The sequence below is a fragment of the Gavialis gangeticus genome, unplaced genomic scaffold (assembly GCF_001723915.1).
Source record: "Gavialis gangeticus isolate Ggan-Ray unplaced genomic scaffold, GavGan_comp1, whole genome shotgun sequence".
Classification (NCBI taxonomy): domain Eukaryota; kingdom Metazoa; phylum Chordata; order Crocodylia; family Gavialidae; genus Gavialis; species Gavialis gangeticus.
Window position 1 is genome coordinate 2,273,529 of NW_017729016.1, and position 15,412 is coordinate 2,288,940.

The window sequence follows — 15,412 nt, forward strand, 5'->3', positions numbered from 1 at the left end:
TTTTTAGGCAGTGATTGCACTGAAGTCCTGACGCTGAGACAGTCCCACTGGCGCGCGTAGGGCTCGTCGGGATTAACAGTGGTGTGGAGAGCAGAACTGGACTTGTGCTAGGACGAGGGCCTCTCTGCACCGGTGACCCCATAGCTGCCACGACACTAGTTTTGGGAGTGAGACATTGCACTGTTCCTCGTCCATCGCTCCTGTGGGCTTCGATGGCGGCAAAGAGTGGGGTTAGTGGCACAGGCGTGTGCCTAGGCTGGGGGTGGTAAGTGGGCTTAAACCTGGAGACTTAAACCTGGCGGTGCTTGGCTGGAGGGTCTCACCCCTCTGCTTGGAGTCAGATCAGTATTTGAGGTCAAGAAGGAGTTTTACCCCATGGTCAGGCTGGTATGGACTGAAAGTTTTTGCCATCCTCTATAGCGGGGGCACAGCATCTCCCTGGCATCTCTTGAGTGTATATTAACAACCTTTTATACAAGCAGGACGTTGGCTGCCACGGTCCCCCTGCTTTCCCCGTGGCAGGTTCAGATGCGATGTCTTGTGTCAGGGTTGACTGGTTTTACTAGTAGTTTAGATGATGGGTTTGTCTGGGATGGTTTGGACAGGGCTGGTCCTGCCTCAGGCCAGGGTTTGGACTAGATGTGACCTCCGGAGGCCCCTTCCAGCCCCGCTTTTCTGTGATTGTAAGTATTTCTGATTAATCCACTGCCCCGCCAGGGAAAGAGGAGTCTACCTCCCCCAGGCCCTTTGTTTCCTGCTTTGATCTAGGCGCTCGGCTGTTCTGCCGATTGACGGCACTAGTCCTGCTTTGAGAAGCTGCTGTGATGGACTTGAGCACCGAGGGGAGAGCTCAGGGGGCAGCTGCCGCCTACCAAGGCAAAGAACTCCTCGGTCCCTTCCCTCAGCCCTTCTGCGGGGCTTCAAACCGGACCCTGGGGATCCTGACTCCAGTTCCCCAACAGTAACACGGGGATAAAATCACTTCTTTTGTAGTGTCCAGGAAGACCGAGGCTTTGTGGGGCAGTGACTTCTTCCCACTGTGGGGTATGTACATCTCCTAGCACGGTGAGGCTGCCATCTCAGATGGGGCTGCTTCACACATCCCAGGCATGAGGTCCCTGGGAGAAAACCCAGGAGCGGGAGCCCTCCCTGCGAACCACCGCTCAGATTCAGAGGGACACGCCGAGCGCTTTGGGGCAGGGGATCCTTCTCTGCATATGTGTGTGCAGGGCCTAGCACCTGTCCACAGAGGGGTAATGCCCAGGATCACAGGCGGGCATGTATTCAGCGCAGCTGCTGAATCAGGGCCTGTCTCATCAGGGCACAGATAAACCCCAAAGCTGCTGTCAACAGGTGTGATTTCACTAAACGTGTTAGAGCTGCGCCCTCTTGAACCTGGTCTGGGGGTGGCCTGGGTTCATCTTTCCAGGATTTACAGCCCCAGCAAATCTACAGGCTTGTGGGAGGTGTGCACGCATACCTCTGTGTGTGTGCATGTGTGCATGTATACACGTCTGTGTGTGCAGGAGCTGGGCGCTCACAAGATGGATAATCTGTATTGGACCCGCTTGGGAGGAGAGCGCCCTGGGACCTAGCGACGGATCCCACAGGCGCAGGGAAGGATCGATGCGAACACAGCCTCAGCAGGAGCAGACATGCTCTGGGGGTCTGCTCCCATGAGACCCTGGGGATCCGGCCTGTGGCTTGCATGTATGCTGTGACATCCGGTGCAGCAAGGGCGTGTTTGTCCTGACCAGCCCAGGTTTCAAGCTGTCATGTCTGGACCCAGGCATCTCCTTCTGCATCTCCCCATCACCTGCACTGCTGGCTGGGGACAGGACCAGCCTCCTCCTGTCTCCAAGGGGCCCGGGTTTGGGAATATTGGCTTCTGTGCTCAATGGGACCAGGCCAGTGTTTGAAGCTGACCCCAGTACGTCCCAGCTACGGGTCTGGTCCTGCATTTGGCTTCGGTCACTGCCCATCCCCAGCAAGACCCAGCCTGTCCCCTCTCCAGCTGCAGCTTTGCAGCGGGGTTGGCACCGTGTGCCCATCGCTGGCGCCCTGGGCTGAGGGCGCCGGCGCCTCACCGAGAACCTAAGTCCTGTGTCGATGGGGCAATGCCTGTGTGGTCGGACGAGTCACGTTGGTGCCAGAGGCCAGGGCGGGAGCCAGCGCCCAGGTAAGTGCTGTGATCTTGCGCTTCCTGCCCCTGCCCTGGGAGGCCTCGTGCCTCTATTGCCTGCTCAGCTGAACTCAGCTCTTGCCGGGCCCATGCTGTGCTGGTCACACGTGGCTCAGGCTTTTGGCCCTGTGAGCTGCAAGGGTGTATTTTGCCTCCCGTGCATCAGCGAGCCGAAGTCGGAGCAGTGCCAGGGGTGAAGAGGGACGTTTCGGCTCACCATCGTGGCGCCTCTGCTCGCTCCTCTGGCTTTGCACGGAGCAGCTGCTCTGAGCCTGGCCCTCAAAGCCGGCAAAGGTCGGTCGTGGATCCCAGTGAGAACGAGCCCTCATCGCTTGTCTCGTCCATGTCTGCATGGGGCTGAGCACAGCTTGTTCCCCCAAGTCTGTGGCCAGGCCTGCTGGAGCCCGGGGGCTCAAGGGCGGGTGCTGGGGAGAGCTTGGACAGGCCAGGGCCGCTGGGTGCTTGCAGCCCCATGCTCCCGGGACCCACAAATGCCCTGGGACACACCAGCCCAAAGTCCCTCCTGTTTGCTCCCGCTGATCCTCCTCATTCAGCAAGAGGGCTGTTTCTCCTGATCAGGAGCTATTGCCTTCTCTTGTTCGAGGCAGGACCTGCCCAGTACCCATGAACCCCGAGTCCTTTCCCCTTCTGACCCCACAGGGACGAGCAGCAGCAGCCCTGGGTCCATGCAAAGAGAGAGGCCGGGGTGCTCCAGGATAACGGGACTTGGTCCCTTACTAGAGTGCAGAGCTGTGTCCGGGGGCCCAAGGGCTATTCTGGCCCTGCCGCTTATGGGGTCAGGCCCTGTTATTAGGATAACCCCTTGCCTTCTCTCAGAAGCCCTATCCATGCATGGCAGCGGGTATGGGCTGTGGGGGTTTCTGCCTTCCTCTGTAGCGGGGGCACGGCCTCTTCCCAGGATCTCTGGATACGTGAACCGTTACAGCAGCAGGGCACTGACTGCCAAGGTCCCCCTGCTTCACCCGTGGCAGGTTCAGATGTGATGTCTGGTGTTGTGTTGGTGTTAACAGCAATTGTGTGAACAGGTTAGGTTATAGACTTGTCTGGGGTGGTGTGGACAAGGCTGATCCTGCCCTGGGCAGGGGGGGCTGGACTCACTAGAGGACCTCTGGAGGTCCCTTCCAGCCTGACTTCTTTAGGATGTCTGTGATTTCTCTCATGGTTTGTTACAGACAGAAAAACTGAGGCACAGCTGAGCTGCAGCCCGTGTGCTGCCGATGCTCTATCAGAAGCAGGCACAAGACGCCAGATCCCCCGAATACCACCGCCCCCCCGCCCCGATGCGGGGGTCCTGGTGTGGCAGAGCCTAGCAGTCAGTTTGCAGTGCAGTGACAGGGGGTGATGGCCCAGCGGCAGCCCCACACCATTGCAGCAGCATTGGGCAGCCATTACAGGCTTTCCCTCAACTTCCTCCCTTTTGTTTCACCGAATTAAGCTCCAGCTGGGTGGATTCAGCCATGAACCTGACCCATCCTGTGGTGACACTGAGGGCGAGAGGTACATCACTGCTCCCGCTGGGGCTCAGAGTATCACTCCAGCCTGGATGGTAGGGGGCAAATCAGCGGGAGTGGTTTGGGAGGAAGGGGAGACTGGCTCTCAGCAAATGTCTTTTAAAAGGAACAGAGCAGGGGTAGGCAACGTTTTTTGGAAGGTGCCGGCGTGCTGACATACTGAGCCCAGAGCAGCTGTTTGCAGCCTCGCCCATGGAGCCCGGTTTGCTTGCAGCCGGGCTTGCAGCCTCCCAGCCACCTGCTGGGAGCAGCCTGGGCTCCGTGGCTGGCAGCAGCTGCTTAGAGCCTGGGCTGGCGGTGGTGTGCTGAGCAAAATGGCCTTGTGTGCCGTGCTCGGTGTGCGTGCCAGGGGTTGCTGACCCCTGGATTAGAGCAATGGCTGCAAGAGAATCAGCCAGGGATGGAAGGGCGGAAACCCGTCTCCGCTCTGGCAGCGCACAAGTCACGGCAGGCTGGAAGTCTTGGGTGACATGGGTGTTCGTGGGAGGCTTTGCATCGACTCCCAAGGGAGCTGGAGGGGGACAGTGGCTGTTGACAAGAGGCTCCACCTTTGTAATTGAAAGGACTTAAGATGTGCAGCAGCCGATGCAGTCATAGGCACGCCCAGCTGGGCGATGGCACTGGCCATGTAGCAAAGCTGAGTGCCCAAAAAGACACCACTCTAATTGGCAGGTGTGCACTGAGCTGTGCTGGAGTCACCGGGGCGCTGCTGGGTGCGGAGGCCATGGGTGGTTGTAGCTGCATGGCAAGGGCTGGGAAGAGGCTGCCTGGCATGAGACAGGGCCGTGCCAGCCAGGGCACCCTCACATCCACTGTAGAACCAGCCAGCTCCTTCCCCTCCAGCCACGTCAGCGTGGCAGTCGCTGCTGCAGCTCCATCCTACATATTGCAAGGTCTCCTTAGCTGGCTGGGGCACTGTCAGCAGGGCAGCCACGGTGGCACACAGCTCCTGCCCGAAGAAGAGGGCATGTGCTGAGACGGCTGCCTGCCCTTAGCTTGCAGGGGTCCTCTACCTGCTTTCGGCAGTGCACACATATCCCTACATCTAACACAGTTGGCAGGGACTGAAGCAGTTGCCTTCCAGTGGCTGCTGGTTGCATCTCGGTGGGTGAGCCCCCAGCACCCAACGATGCCAGGCCTTGTGGACAACCCCATGGGTACAGGCCCATGGACGAGGGGTCAGGGTGCGGACCCCTTGCTGGAGGCAGAAGCTCACGCGTGGAGGATATTTGGTGTGTGACCAGTTGAGACCTGACTCTGCTCCCACTCCTCGCAGCCCCTGGAAGGAGCGGTGCCTTCAAATGACCCCATCCCCTTTCCCTCTGTACCCTTCCAGATGCCGTAGCCTGCGTGGACCCCGCTGAGTGTGCCCGGGCGTGCGGGGCTGAGGTGGGCTGCTCCAACATCGCCTACCCCAAGCTGGTGGTCGAGCTCATGCCCAGCGGTAGGTGCAGGGGTGGCAGGCACTGCCCACTGCTCTCTCAGCCTGGCAGCTGGGGCTCTTCCTTAGCTGGCAGCAGAGCCAGCCCAGGCCCTAGAGCGGGGAAGGGGAAGGAGTGCCTCATGGGGAAGAGGCCTGCTTAAGCCCTAGCTGGGAGAGGGTTGCGGCTGGGCATGAGTCCCTTGCCAGCCTCACCTGCTTGCCTTTCATGAGGAAGGAGGACAATAACCCCTTTGTTTCAATTGCTGCCAACCCAGAGCCCCCTTTTCCCACTGCTGAGGGCACCCAGAGGAGGTCTGAGTGTGGGCAGTGCTGGGTGACGTGCTCCCCAAGGGGTCCTGAGGGCAGCAGATGCCTTGGAGAAAGATGCCGATGCCTTCTGTCCCTTCTCTTTCCCCTCCAGGGCTGCGAGGACTGATGATCGCGGTGATGATGGCTGCCCTGATGTCCTCCCTGACCTCCGTGTTCAACAGCAGCAGCACCCTCTTCACCATGGACGTCTGGAGGAAGGTCCGGCTGGACGCTGGGGAGCGGGAGCTGTTGCTGGTGGGCAGGTACGGGACCTGGGCCCCTTCTGTGTGGCAAGGTGGAGCAGGGCTGGAAAGCCCAGGGTTGTTTGCTGTGGCTTTATGATCCTTTGGCCTTCAGGGGATCAAAGGGCTGAACAGGCAAACAGCTGTTATCAACCCTTAGCTGGACCCAGGCCCTGATTCTTATCTCAGTGGGGATGGGTGGGATGGACTCCAGGTCAGCCCGCAGCGCTACCCTGGCACCTAGAGACCACAGGTGCGGTGCAGCTTGGGGGTCTCTGCATGCAATCCCATGGCTGCGGCGCTGGTGATGGCACTGGGGGTGTGGGTGGGCACATTGGCTATCCCCCATGTGAGTGCTGATGGGGTCGTGGGCTTGCACGGGGTCCCCTGCACGCCTCTGAATGCTTGTGCCTGGGCAGGGCACGTGCTGTGTGTTGGTTGAGGAGCTGTGGGATGCTTTCAGACAGGGGCCTGGCACCCTGGCTTGCCCTAAGACAGCACAGGGCAGTGGGGGAGCACCAGGAGACATAGGAGGGGAATGAATCTGCCCATTGTGCCGGGCTCCGGGCAGCACCGGGGAATGTGCCTGTCAGTTTGGTGCGAAGGGAGTGTCTCGAGACCAAAGGGCATCAGGTCACCTCTTTATGTAGGAGTCGGTCTGAAATCCCCGGGCTCCTTGTTGTTGATGGTTGGAAGCACTGGGAGACGGCTTGACCCTGAGAGCGTGGGGTGTGTCTGCCCTGCCCAGAGCTTTGCTGAGTTAGCTGGCAATGACAGCGCGGCTTGGGACGGTGCCCACTGCCAGGAGGTTATGTGGTTCCTACCTGTTTATCCCTGCACATTCCCATCTCCTGCCTCCACCCACACCACACCTTTGCCTCAGTTTACCCGCCTGTAAAATGGCCATAATGACAGGTCAGCTGCTCTCCTAAGCGTCCTGTGAGCGCTGTGCATCTGTTTGCCAAGCATGTTGGTGACCCCAGGGGAAAAGGCACTTCCTGAGCACAAACAAGGGCTGCTCATTCATCGGGTAGCCAGCGTAAGGGGAGCTGTTGCCCTCTGTGTCAGCGCGGCCCTGCTTCCTGTGCCTGGTGCAGCCCGGCTGAGTCACTGTCCGTGGCACTAACCCCACGCAGCACCCTGGGCCCTGCTCGGATGTTCGGGTGGGTGAAGGGCGCGCTGGCAGCTCGGCAGGGGAGCCAGCTTCCTCTGGCAGCCGTTGCAACTTGTCTCTACCTGGAAGTGCAGCCTGGCTCAGCTCATCCCAGTGATTCTGCAGCCCTGGAGCCTCGTGCCTCATGGGTGATGTGCAGTGGCCTGGGACAGCAGTGGGCAAGAGCCGATGACCCAGGACAACTGTCTCTGCCACCCCGTGATGGGGCTGTTCTGGTCCCAGGCTTTGCAGTTGTACGTGTTTGACCAGCCCAGCATCTAGGAAGCTGCCAGCCCAGCCTCCGCTTATGATCATGTCACCTTCCCGCAGACAAGCTGCCTGGAGACCCCCGGCCTGCCCACCCTGCTGAGAGACCTCTGATGAGGCAGGAACATGCTCGCTGGCTGTAGTTCCTTCCCCTGCTTTTGCACCCAGACGATGGCTTCGCACATAGTATGGGAGCAGAAAGGGGCTGATAAGCTATTCACTGGCTACAGCCAAGATGGGGCTGGCTTGGGGGGCGGTGCGGGGTTTTTGTTCAGCTCTTTCACACTGGCTGCGTTAATTGTGGGGTCATAATAGCATCAGACCCACAGAGCTGAGCCAGGGGCACCCGGGGAACCCAATGCAGTGTCCTAGTTTATAGTTGGAAGGGACCTCAGGAGCTCATCTAGTCCAACCAGGGGCTGAACCTGTAACCTTGGTGTTATTAGCACCACCACAATGGGTTATTAAAACCACTGGGTTCCTGGGGTATTAACAAGGCCAGCTTGCAGGTGCCTGGTTATGTTTAACTTGGGATACTCAATTAAGAAGCCCATTCGTTAGGCAGTGACACAAGGGGGTGGGGGAAGGGAGTCGGGACTCCTGGGTCCTCTCCTTGGCTCTATCACTGACTCAGGCCTGTGCTCTCTGCTCCTCCAGCATTGTTAGCAGCCTCCCAGGGGTGTCTGATGGCTTAACTCATTTCTGGTTGAAGTACTTGGAGGTCTTGGGACAAGAGTGCAGCTGGAGTGGGGTTATTAGCCCCAGCCACGTCCTGGGGACGTGGCTTTGTGACCTGAAGATTGCACATGCCCCTCAGGAGTTACTGGGTAGGAAAGGTGCGGTTTGGCAGTGCCCAGGAGGGGGTCCAGCAGCTCAGACAGTCCCTCATAGGGTGACGCTGTGCGTGGGAAGCTTCAATCAGCCAAAGCCTAAAGATGGGACGATGAGGGCTGGGGGTCCCTGTGCAGCGAGCACCGCTAGCTTTGCTGATGGGGAAATTGAGGCCAGGGAGGGGGCATGACTGTAGCTCCTTCATCAGCTCCCCCCGTTCGAGGTGACAGCTCATGGGGCAGGAGAGGAGCTTCCTGGGATGCCCGCTCCAGTCCCTTGGTGTCACAGGGAATCCCCTGCTCGCACGCCCGGGTGGACAGGGGACACTTGCTGGAGGACTCTTACCACTGAGACCCCACCCCTGTGGGAGGAGAAGGGTCTGGGGGTGTCTGTGCCTTTCTTCCAGGATAGCCAGGCTTGGAGATGCCTTCCCTCCTCGCAGCTCCTCCTCTCTCCGGGCCAGGCTCCGGAGACTCCTGCTCCGTCTGCTTCATCAGAGCTGAATCAGGCTCCGCGCTGCTTGCCTTATAACCTGATCCCTCCCTCCACTCCTCACCCCAACACTCATTTTTCTTGACTTTCTCTCCCTCCCCTCGGTGCCCACCTTGCTGAGACCGGCTCCCCGCCCCCGTGCTGGCTCTGTTGCCCAGTGCTGCCGTGATTCAGAGCGATGCTTCCAGCGTGCGCAATGCTGAAAAGCCAATGAACTGATGAATCAAAGAGGGCTCAGTGGGTAGGGGCGCACACACACACACACACACACACACACACACACACGTGCAATGACATATGCCCATACACACACATTTACATGCAGATTCTAGCATGCATGTACAAACTCACATGTGCACACATACATACACAGGCAAACACATGCACTCGCACACACACAGGCACACATATACAGACTCACAGGTATACATGTGTGCTCACACATGCACTCACATCTACACACTCGCAGGCACACGTGCACTCGCACATGCACATGAACACACACTCATGTGAGCACACACACACTTATACATGCACACACATGTGCACATCCCTTCACACCTGCACTTACACACACATGCACACATACACACACACATGCACCAGTGACAGGGGCACTTGTGCAGACGCACACATGCATACACACGTATTCACACACTCGCACACACTTATTCAGGCTAGCATCTCCCAGGGATAGGGCGTGGGAAAGGCTGGACCACAAGGGACTCCAAGCTCCTGTGGTTCACAAGGGTCGGCAGGGGCAGGAATTACTGCTGAGCTGGCACTGGCAGGCAGTGCCCAGACACGGGAAGGTCGCAGAGATCCCCTCGAAGCACGATGACAGGCCAGGCTCCTCTAGCTGTGTCGCTCTGTGTTGCTCCAGGTTTGTGATGCTTGACACAGCCCTGGGGACCACAGGGGAAAAGCAGCACCTGGCAGCACCAGGATACGGGCTCCTGGCAGCATGCCCATGCATGTTGGAGCGCATGGGTGTGGACGGGCATGTGGGCATGTCCATGTGTGTGCAGGCGGGTGGAGCAGGGGGGTTAAGGACTGAGGGAACACTCATTAACCCAGGATCCCACGGCACTGGGATGGCACGCAGGCCACAAGGCAGCTGAGGGGGTCCGCAGCGTGGCTGGGAATAGAAGTATCCCGTGCTCAGAGGAAAGCTTTCCAACCTGTGCATTGGCAGATACCCTCCATAGGAGGCCCTGCTCACATTGACCCCATCCCTGTACCATGGCATCCACAACCACACAGCTCCTAAATCACTTTGGCTGAAGGTTTCCATAGCACCTGAACTGAGCTCCCAGATATTCATCCCAAAGCTGAAGGTTCGCCCTCAGTTAAGTGCTAGGCAGCACCCTGCTCAGGCTGGCGGTGGTGAACCAGGCCGGCTCTGAGCTCAGCTCATGGTAGCCGCCAGGACATGGATAAGCACCCATCAGTTTTTGGGCTCCTAAGTGTGCAGCCAGGATGGGCCCGGACATATGCAAAAGGCAAAGCTTTTTGTAGGTGACATCTTTTTATTGGACCAGCTGCATTGGGAAGCTTTTCTAAGTCTAGTTGAAGCATGCAGTTGGTCCAATAATCACAAAAATCCTTGCCTCACTTGGCTCCTAAGAGCTTCTCTGTTGAGTGTCTTGGCCTGTCCCCTGGATTTTGCTCCATAGAAGTTGGTTGTTTTATACGGATGCCAGCTGGATGCATCTCAGCCAGGCCTGCTGCCGTAAGGCCACCTCCTGTTGAAGGGTGCAGCAGTTAATACCACCCAAAATGGCTTTGGCTCTCAGAGCAGCTGAGTGACCAGTGAGCCCCTTCCCTGTGTGCATGCCCTGAGGAATGAAAGCCAAGGTTTATTTCTGTGCCCTGAGTCCTGGCGACGGAGGGGAAGTGGGGGGCAGGCTGCGGGATGTTTGCATCTCCAGCTGTCCACGATCCCTGCTTGCCAAATCATCCGAGCCAAAGGTAAGTGGGTGGCGCTTACTCACCTATGCTGATAACACTTCGCCTGGGGTATAAATAAAAGGCAAACCCAGCTCTGGGCCCATGAGCTCTCCCAGAGCCCTCCAGCAAGGGCCAGGCGGTCAGATCTCTGGGCAGATAGTTGCCTATTGCAAAGAGGCCAGATGCTTCCAAGATGACGGTCTCCCTCCGCGCCAGCTCCCTCACTTCTCTGATAGCTGCCGACGCGCCGGGTGGTGCTTGCCCATGCACCAACGCATCTGGGCTGGTGTGTCGTTGCCGTGAAGAGTGACTGTGTCTGTCGGGCAGTGAGCAGCCCTACCTTGCCCTGCTGGGGTCCCAGCTTCAACTTCCCGAGCTGACTGGCACCTGAGGGTGCTGGAAAGGCAGCGGCTTTGCCGATGAGGAGGTAGGAAGCCAGGTGCCCTTGCAACTGGTACCATGCACGCATGGCATGCAGCATCCAGTCGCTATCCTTGCATTACCGGAGGGGTGTGTTGGCAATGGAGGTTACCGTAGGCTGCTCCAGCCTGACCCTGGGTCTTGCTGCCATTGCAGGCTAGCCACAGTGGTGCTGGTGGCCATCAGTGTGGTATGGATCCCCATCCTGCAGAGCTCCAGCGGCGGGCAGCTCTACATCTACATCCAGTCCGTGACCAGTGCCCTCGCCCCACCTGTCACAGCTGTCTTTGCCCTGGCAGTGTTTTGGAGACGGGCCAATGAGCAGGTAAGCTGAGCGCTGTGGTGCAAGGGGCACTCTGGGTCACAGGGTCCTGGACCTCCAGGCCTGAAAGGCCCCCTAGGTTCATTCACTTGGACCTGAATAACAGTCTCACATCTGCCTCGAATGCCCGTGGTGCTGGCTGAGCTAGAGCAGGCCTTGAGAGAGATGCCAGCCCAGATCCTGGTCCCATCTCTCAGGGCTGTTATGCTGACAGTGGTTGCCTCCAGGGGGGTGGCTTGGATCCATAGACCACCTAAAGCAGGGCCACGGGGGTCAGGCCCTCTGTAGTGGAAACAGTGAGTCTCAGTCTCCACTTCTGAGTCCATATGCAGCCGTCTGGTTCCCAGGTGGAGTCTTTCTCCACCCATGTAGCATTGCCCTGTGTGCCCTGGCCTCTGGTCCTCCTTCCCTGGCAGAGGGAAGATGGGCAGAGCTCCCTTGGCTCTGGCTCTTGCCATGGGACACCTACATGGCTCTTGCAAAAGCCTGGATGTGGCTGGAATAGCTACACGCTGCCCAAACCTCACCTTCTTGTATAGCAGGGCTTGTCAGGATGGTTGGTGTGCTGCCAGTGGTAGCTAAGTCTCGCTATGCCTTGGGTCTACCTCGGTGCTCATTTAAAGTAGCCTGGGCCCTCATGCCAGCAGGGACCCCACGGCTTTCCCCTTACGGTAGCACCAGCAGGAAGCTGTTGGGCGGTGAAGGCATTGCCGTGCACCTAGACGCACCAGGCTCAGGGGCAGCTCGATGAGCCTTAGAGGCTCCTGTATTTGTGAAGACCCACAAGTCAGCAGCCGCTTTTTAGGGCAGTGCCGAGGGCTTCAGAGATCGTGCTCGTCTCTGAGATCTGGGCTGTTGCGTCAGGGATTGCAGAAGTGTCCTGTTTGAGGAACTGAGCGCTGTTGCCCCAACGGCCAGACGACACTCTTCTCACTGACGTTTGAAACCCCCCCGCCAGGGGGGTGGGCCAGGAACTGGTGGGTGGCTCATGTGCTGCTGACAGCCGGGCCCGAGCCAGGTGCTGATATGCATCGCTGCCCAAGTGCAGCACACTGAGCCATGACCTCAGTCACCTCCTGGCAGCCAAGTTGACACGGAAAGTCCCCTCGGGTCCAGACACTGCTGTAGCAGAAAGCAACGTGGCCAGGGCCAGAGGGAAGCTGGGTCTTATTTGGCCCATTCCCAACTGAGAACAAGTCCCCATCAACCCCAAAGACCTGTCGCTCTAAACAGGCCCCAGAACCACTGCTCTCTCTGATGGGCAGCGGGGGTTAGGTAACATGCCGGGGTCACTTGGGAAGTCGGTGGCATGGCAGGGACTTGAACCCCAGCCGCCTGGTCCCTTGTTCCTCACCTACCCAGTGGCTGCCCTGCTGTCCTTCCAAGGATGGAGACTGTGATGGAGACCTGACCTGCTGCCTGGCTGTCGTTGTATTGCAGGGAGCTTTCTGGGGCCTGATGGTGGGGCTGGCTGCCGGCCTGGCCAGGCTGGGGCTGGAGTTTGCCCACCCCATGCCGCGCTGTGGCATCTCCGATGAGCACCCCTCCGTCCTGAGGGACGTCCACTACCTGCACTTTGCTGTCCTGCTCTGTGCTGTCACAGCCATCGTGGTGGTGGGGGTCAGCCTGCTGACCGACCCCCCCATGGAGTCCCAGGTGAGCCCCAGTGCTTGGGGACATCCCCCCCAAGCCACACAGCATGTCCCCAAGGATCAGCTGGACACAAGGGCCCCTCATCCCCTCCCCGCCCAGCTTGGCAGGGGACGGGGCAGTCTCCAGAGCACGTGCGCCTCTCCGGGACGCCAGCACCTCACAGACACCAACAGGAGCCCACGGCCACTGCCCCGGGCAAACCTTAGCCTCACACAGCACCAGTAGCTGGTAGCTCAGCTGCTTCCATCCCTGCTGTTCTCTGCTTTCTTCCCTGGCCTAGTGGCCCTCTTGCTGCATCTCCTGTTTTAGTTCAGAGCAGCAGGTCTCTGTCCCCGTGGGACATCCCCATGTGAGCACGGGCGCTGCTGGGGAGGAAGCTGCCTTGAAGTTGCTTCTCAAGAAAGAAACCCAGGGTGAAAGTCCCAGCCCTGTCCTCCAGCACCCGAACGGATCCTGCCTATGAAACCAGTTTAATCCTCTTTCCCCTGCCCGGGTCTGGCTGCCTTGTGCTGAGGCCAGGGGCTTTGTGCCCCCCTGAGCTCCCTGCTCTCGTTCCAGGTCCAGAACCTCACCTGGTGGACCCTTTCTCAACAGCCCCCCATGCCCTCCCTGGCCAAGGGGTTGGCAGGGAGCGGTTTGCTGCGGAGAGGGAAGGAGGGTAGGTGCAGCAGGGGGTCTGGGAGGGGGTGGATGTTCGGGCTCAGACACCCCCTGAGTTCAGGGGCACGTGCAGGCGGGGGCCATCCTGAGTCTTAGCCCCCGCATCTGCGCTCCGGAGACAGCCCCTGGGTGTGGGAGGTGCAGAGGGGGTGGTCACAGTGGTGCCTGCCCCCTCCCAGGTCTCTATCCTTCTGCCACAGGTTCCCAGGAGGGGTCTCCCTGGAGCTGTCCCTGCACGGACTGCGTGTTCTGGCCCCAGAGGGTGACGGCCGAGGGACCCCCTGCAATGGCCCTGAGGGACACCGCAGAGACCCCTTTCTGGTCCAGCATCTGCTGTGTCAACGCCGTCCTCCTGATGTGCATCAATGTCTTTTTCTATGCCTATTTTGCTTGACTGTCCCCTGCTCAGCCAGGTCGGGGCTGGGAGACAGCCAGGAGCCTGGGGGGAGGCCGCCAGGCCGCGGGGATGGGGGGCAGGTCAAGGGAGAGGGAACCATGCTTCTCTCAATTCCCTCTGGGCACTGGAGGGGTTTGGAGCCAGGGAGCTTGTCCATGGCCCTGTCGGGGCTGCTAGGGGCACCATCCCCAGACACCCCAGAGGCCCTCAGTGTTTGCTTCATACCACTTTGGAGCCAGGGCAGTGACAAGCAGCACGAGGACCCGAGGGATTGATGCCTGGGGTGACTGGGGAGATCACCAGGACGGCTCTGTCCTGGATACAAACCCCATTCACTGCCCCCAGCCTGCTTGGGAGCCCGGGGCTCCCCCATCCTGCATGGCATGCCTGGTCCTTTGTACATGGCCCTTGAAGGATGGAGCTGGGGTGCAACCCCGGGTGTTCGGCCTGCTCTGGGTACCGTTGCCTTCCTGGAGCCAGTGAGCACTGCAGCCAGTCTTCTCCAAGCCCTTCTCCTTCACTCGCCCCCTTGTCTCGGGGCAGACAGAGGGCATGGGCTTTAGGGCCTTGAATTAAATGCTGCAAAGAAGTTGGACGGACTGGGAATTTCTCTGAAAGCAGAAGCCCACGCTAGCTGCTCCCCCCATGCCTTGCTGGCTCCTTTTCCCTGAAGATATAGCTAGAGCCTAAAGCAGTGGGGTGTTAGCTGGGGCTCCTGCCTGCTCTGGCTTCAAGCTGCTTTGAACTTCACCGTGCAGCCTCGTGGTGTGGGAGACCGGTCTGTGGGCTGCCTCACTGGGGCAACGTGGGCTTGGCTTGTGGGGCTGAAACTCACAGCCAGCCCCAGCCCCATGGGTACAGCCAGGCCAGCTCAGGGGCTTCCTGTGGCTACAGGCACATTTCTGTGTTGCTGTGGAAGTCGTCGCAAGCCTTCCTCTGCCAACCGGACCGAACCTGGTTCAGTGATCCTGATCCCCTGCAGGGTCGTGTACACTGGGTATCTGTGAGGATGGCGAAGGGGCATCAATCTCTTGCTTCCTTCACTGACAGGTGGGACCGGGCTCGGGCTTGATGTTCATGGGGTCTCCCCAGGGTGAGAGCTCGGCTGGTGGGCATGGGGCTTTCACCTCTGCCTGGCCACCCATGCCTGGCCTGGGTCAGCAGGGACACCGGAGCGGCAGGGAGAACAAGTGGGGCCTGAGCTGGGGGTGTGCCTGTCTGGTGGCGTTGGGTGAGAGAAGGGCGGGGTGGGGAACCCGGCTTAGATGTGCCCCCATCTCTGGCAGGCATGCTGGGCTGGGGCACTGGACCCCCCCCTCCCCCGGGGGGCAGTTCAGTTCCTCTCCCCCATGGCGTGAGATCTGGGAAGGGGAAGGGGCTGGGTGGGGAATGTGGCCGGGCAGCTCGGGGAATGCTGCCCAGCAGCTCTGCAAGTGTCCGGCCACCGGTTAGCCTGGATCAGCAGCCCTCTGGCACACCTCCCTGTTCCCCCCCGGGCTGGCGGCCGAGAGCCAGGGGTGTCCTGCACCGGGGAACAGCCTGGCCCCTGCCCCAGGCAGGGTCAGATAGCCCGCGGTGC

General features: G+C 59.6%; 1 protein-coding gene across 2 annotated transcripts in view; it reads left to right on the forward strand.

Moving 5' to 3' along the window:
* Positions 1 to 14,421, forward strand: part of SLC5A10 (solute carrier family 5 member 10) — a 75,205-nt gene extending 60,784 nt beyond the window's left edge. Inside the window, exons 10-15 of one of the 2 annotated variants that reach the window (XM_019512687.1) lie at positions 5,051 to 5,158; positions 5,559 to 5,709; positions 10,958 to 11,126; positions 12,564 to 12,779; positions 13,335 to 13,434; positions 13,637 to 14,421. In XM_019512687.1, the coding sequence (XP_019368232.1) occupies positions 5,051 to 5,158; positions 5,559 to 5,709; positions 10,958 to 11,126; positions 12,564 to 12,779; positions 13,335 to 13,434; positions 13,637 to 13,830 (938 nt within the window). In that variant the 3' untranslated portion in view covers positions 13,831 to 14,421. The remainder of the gene's footprint in view (positions 1 to 5,050; positions 5,159 to 5,558; positions 5,710 to 10,957; positions 11,127 to 12,563; positions 12,780 to 13,334; positions 13,435 to 13,636) is intronic. The other variant, XM_019512688.1, reaches the window with a different exon arrangement.
* The last annotated feature ends 991 nt before the right edge of the window (positions 14,422 to 15,412 follow it).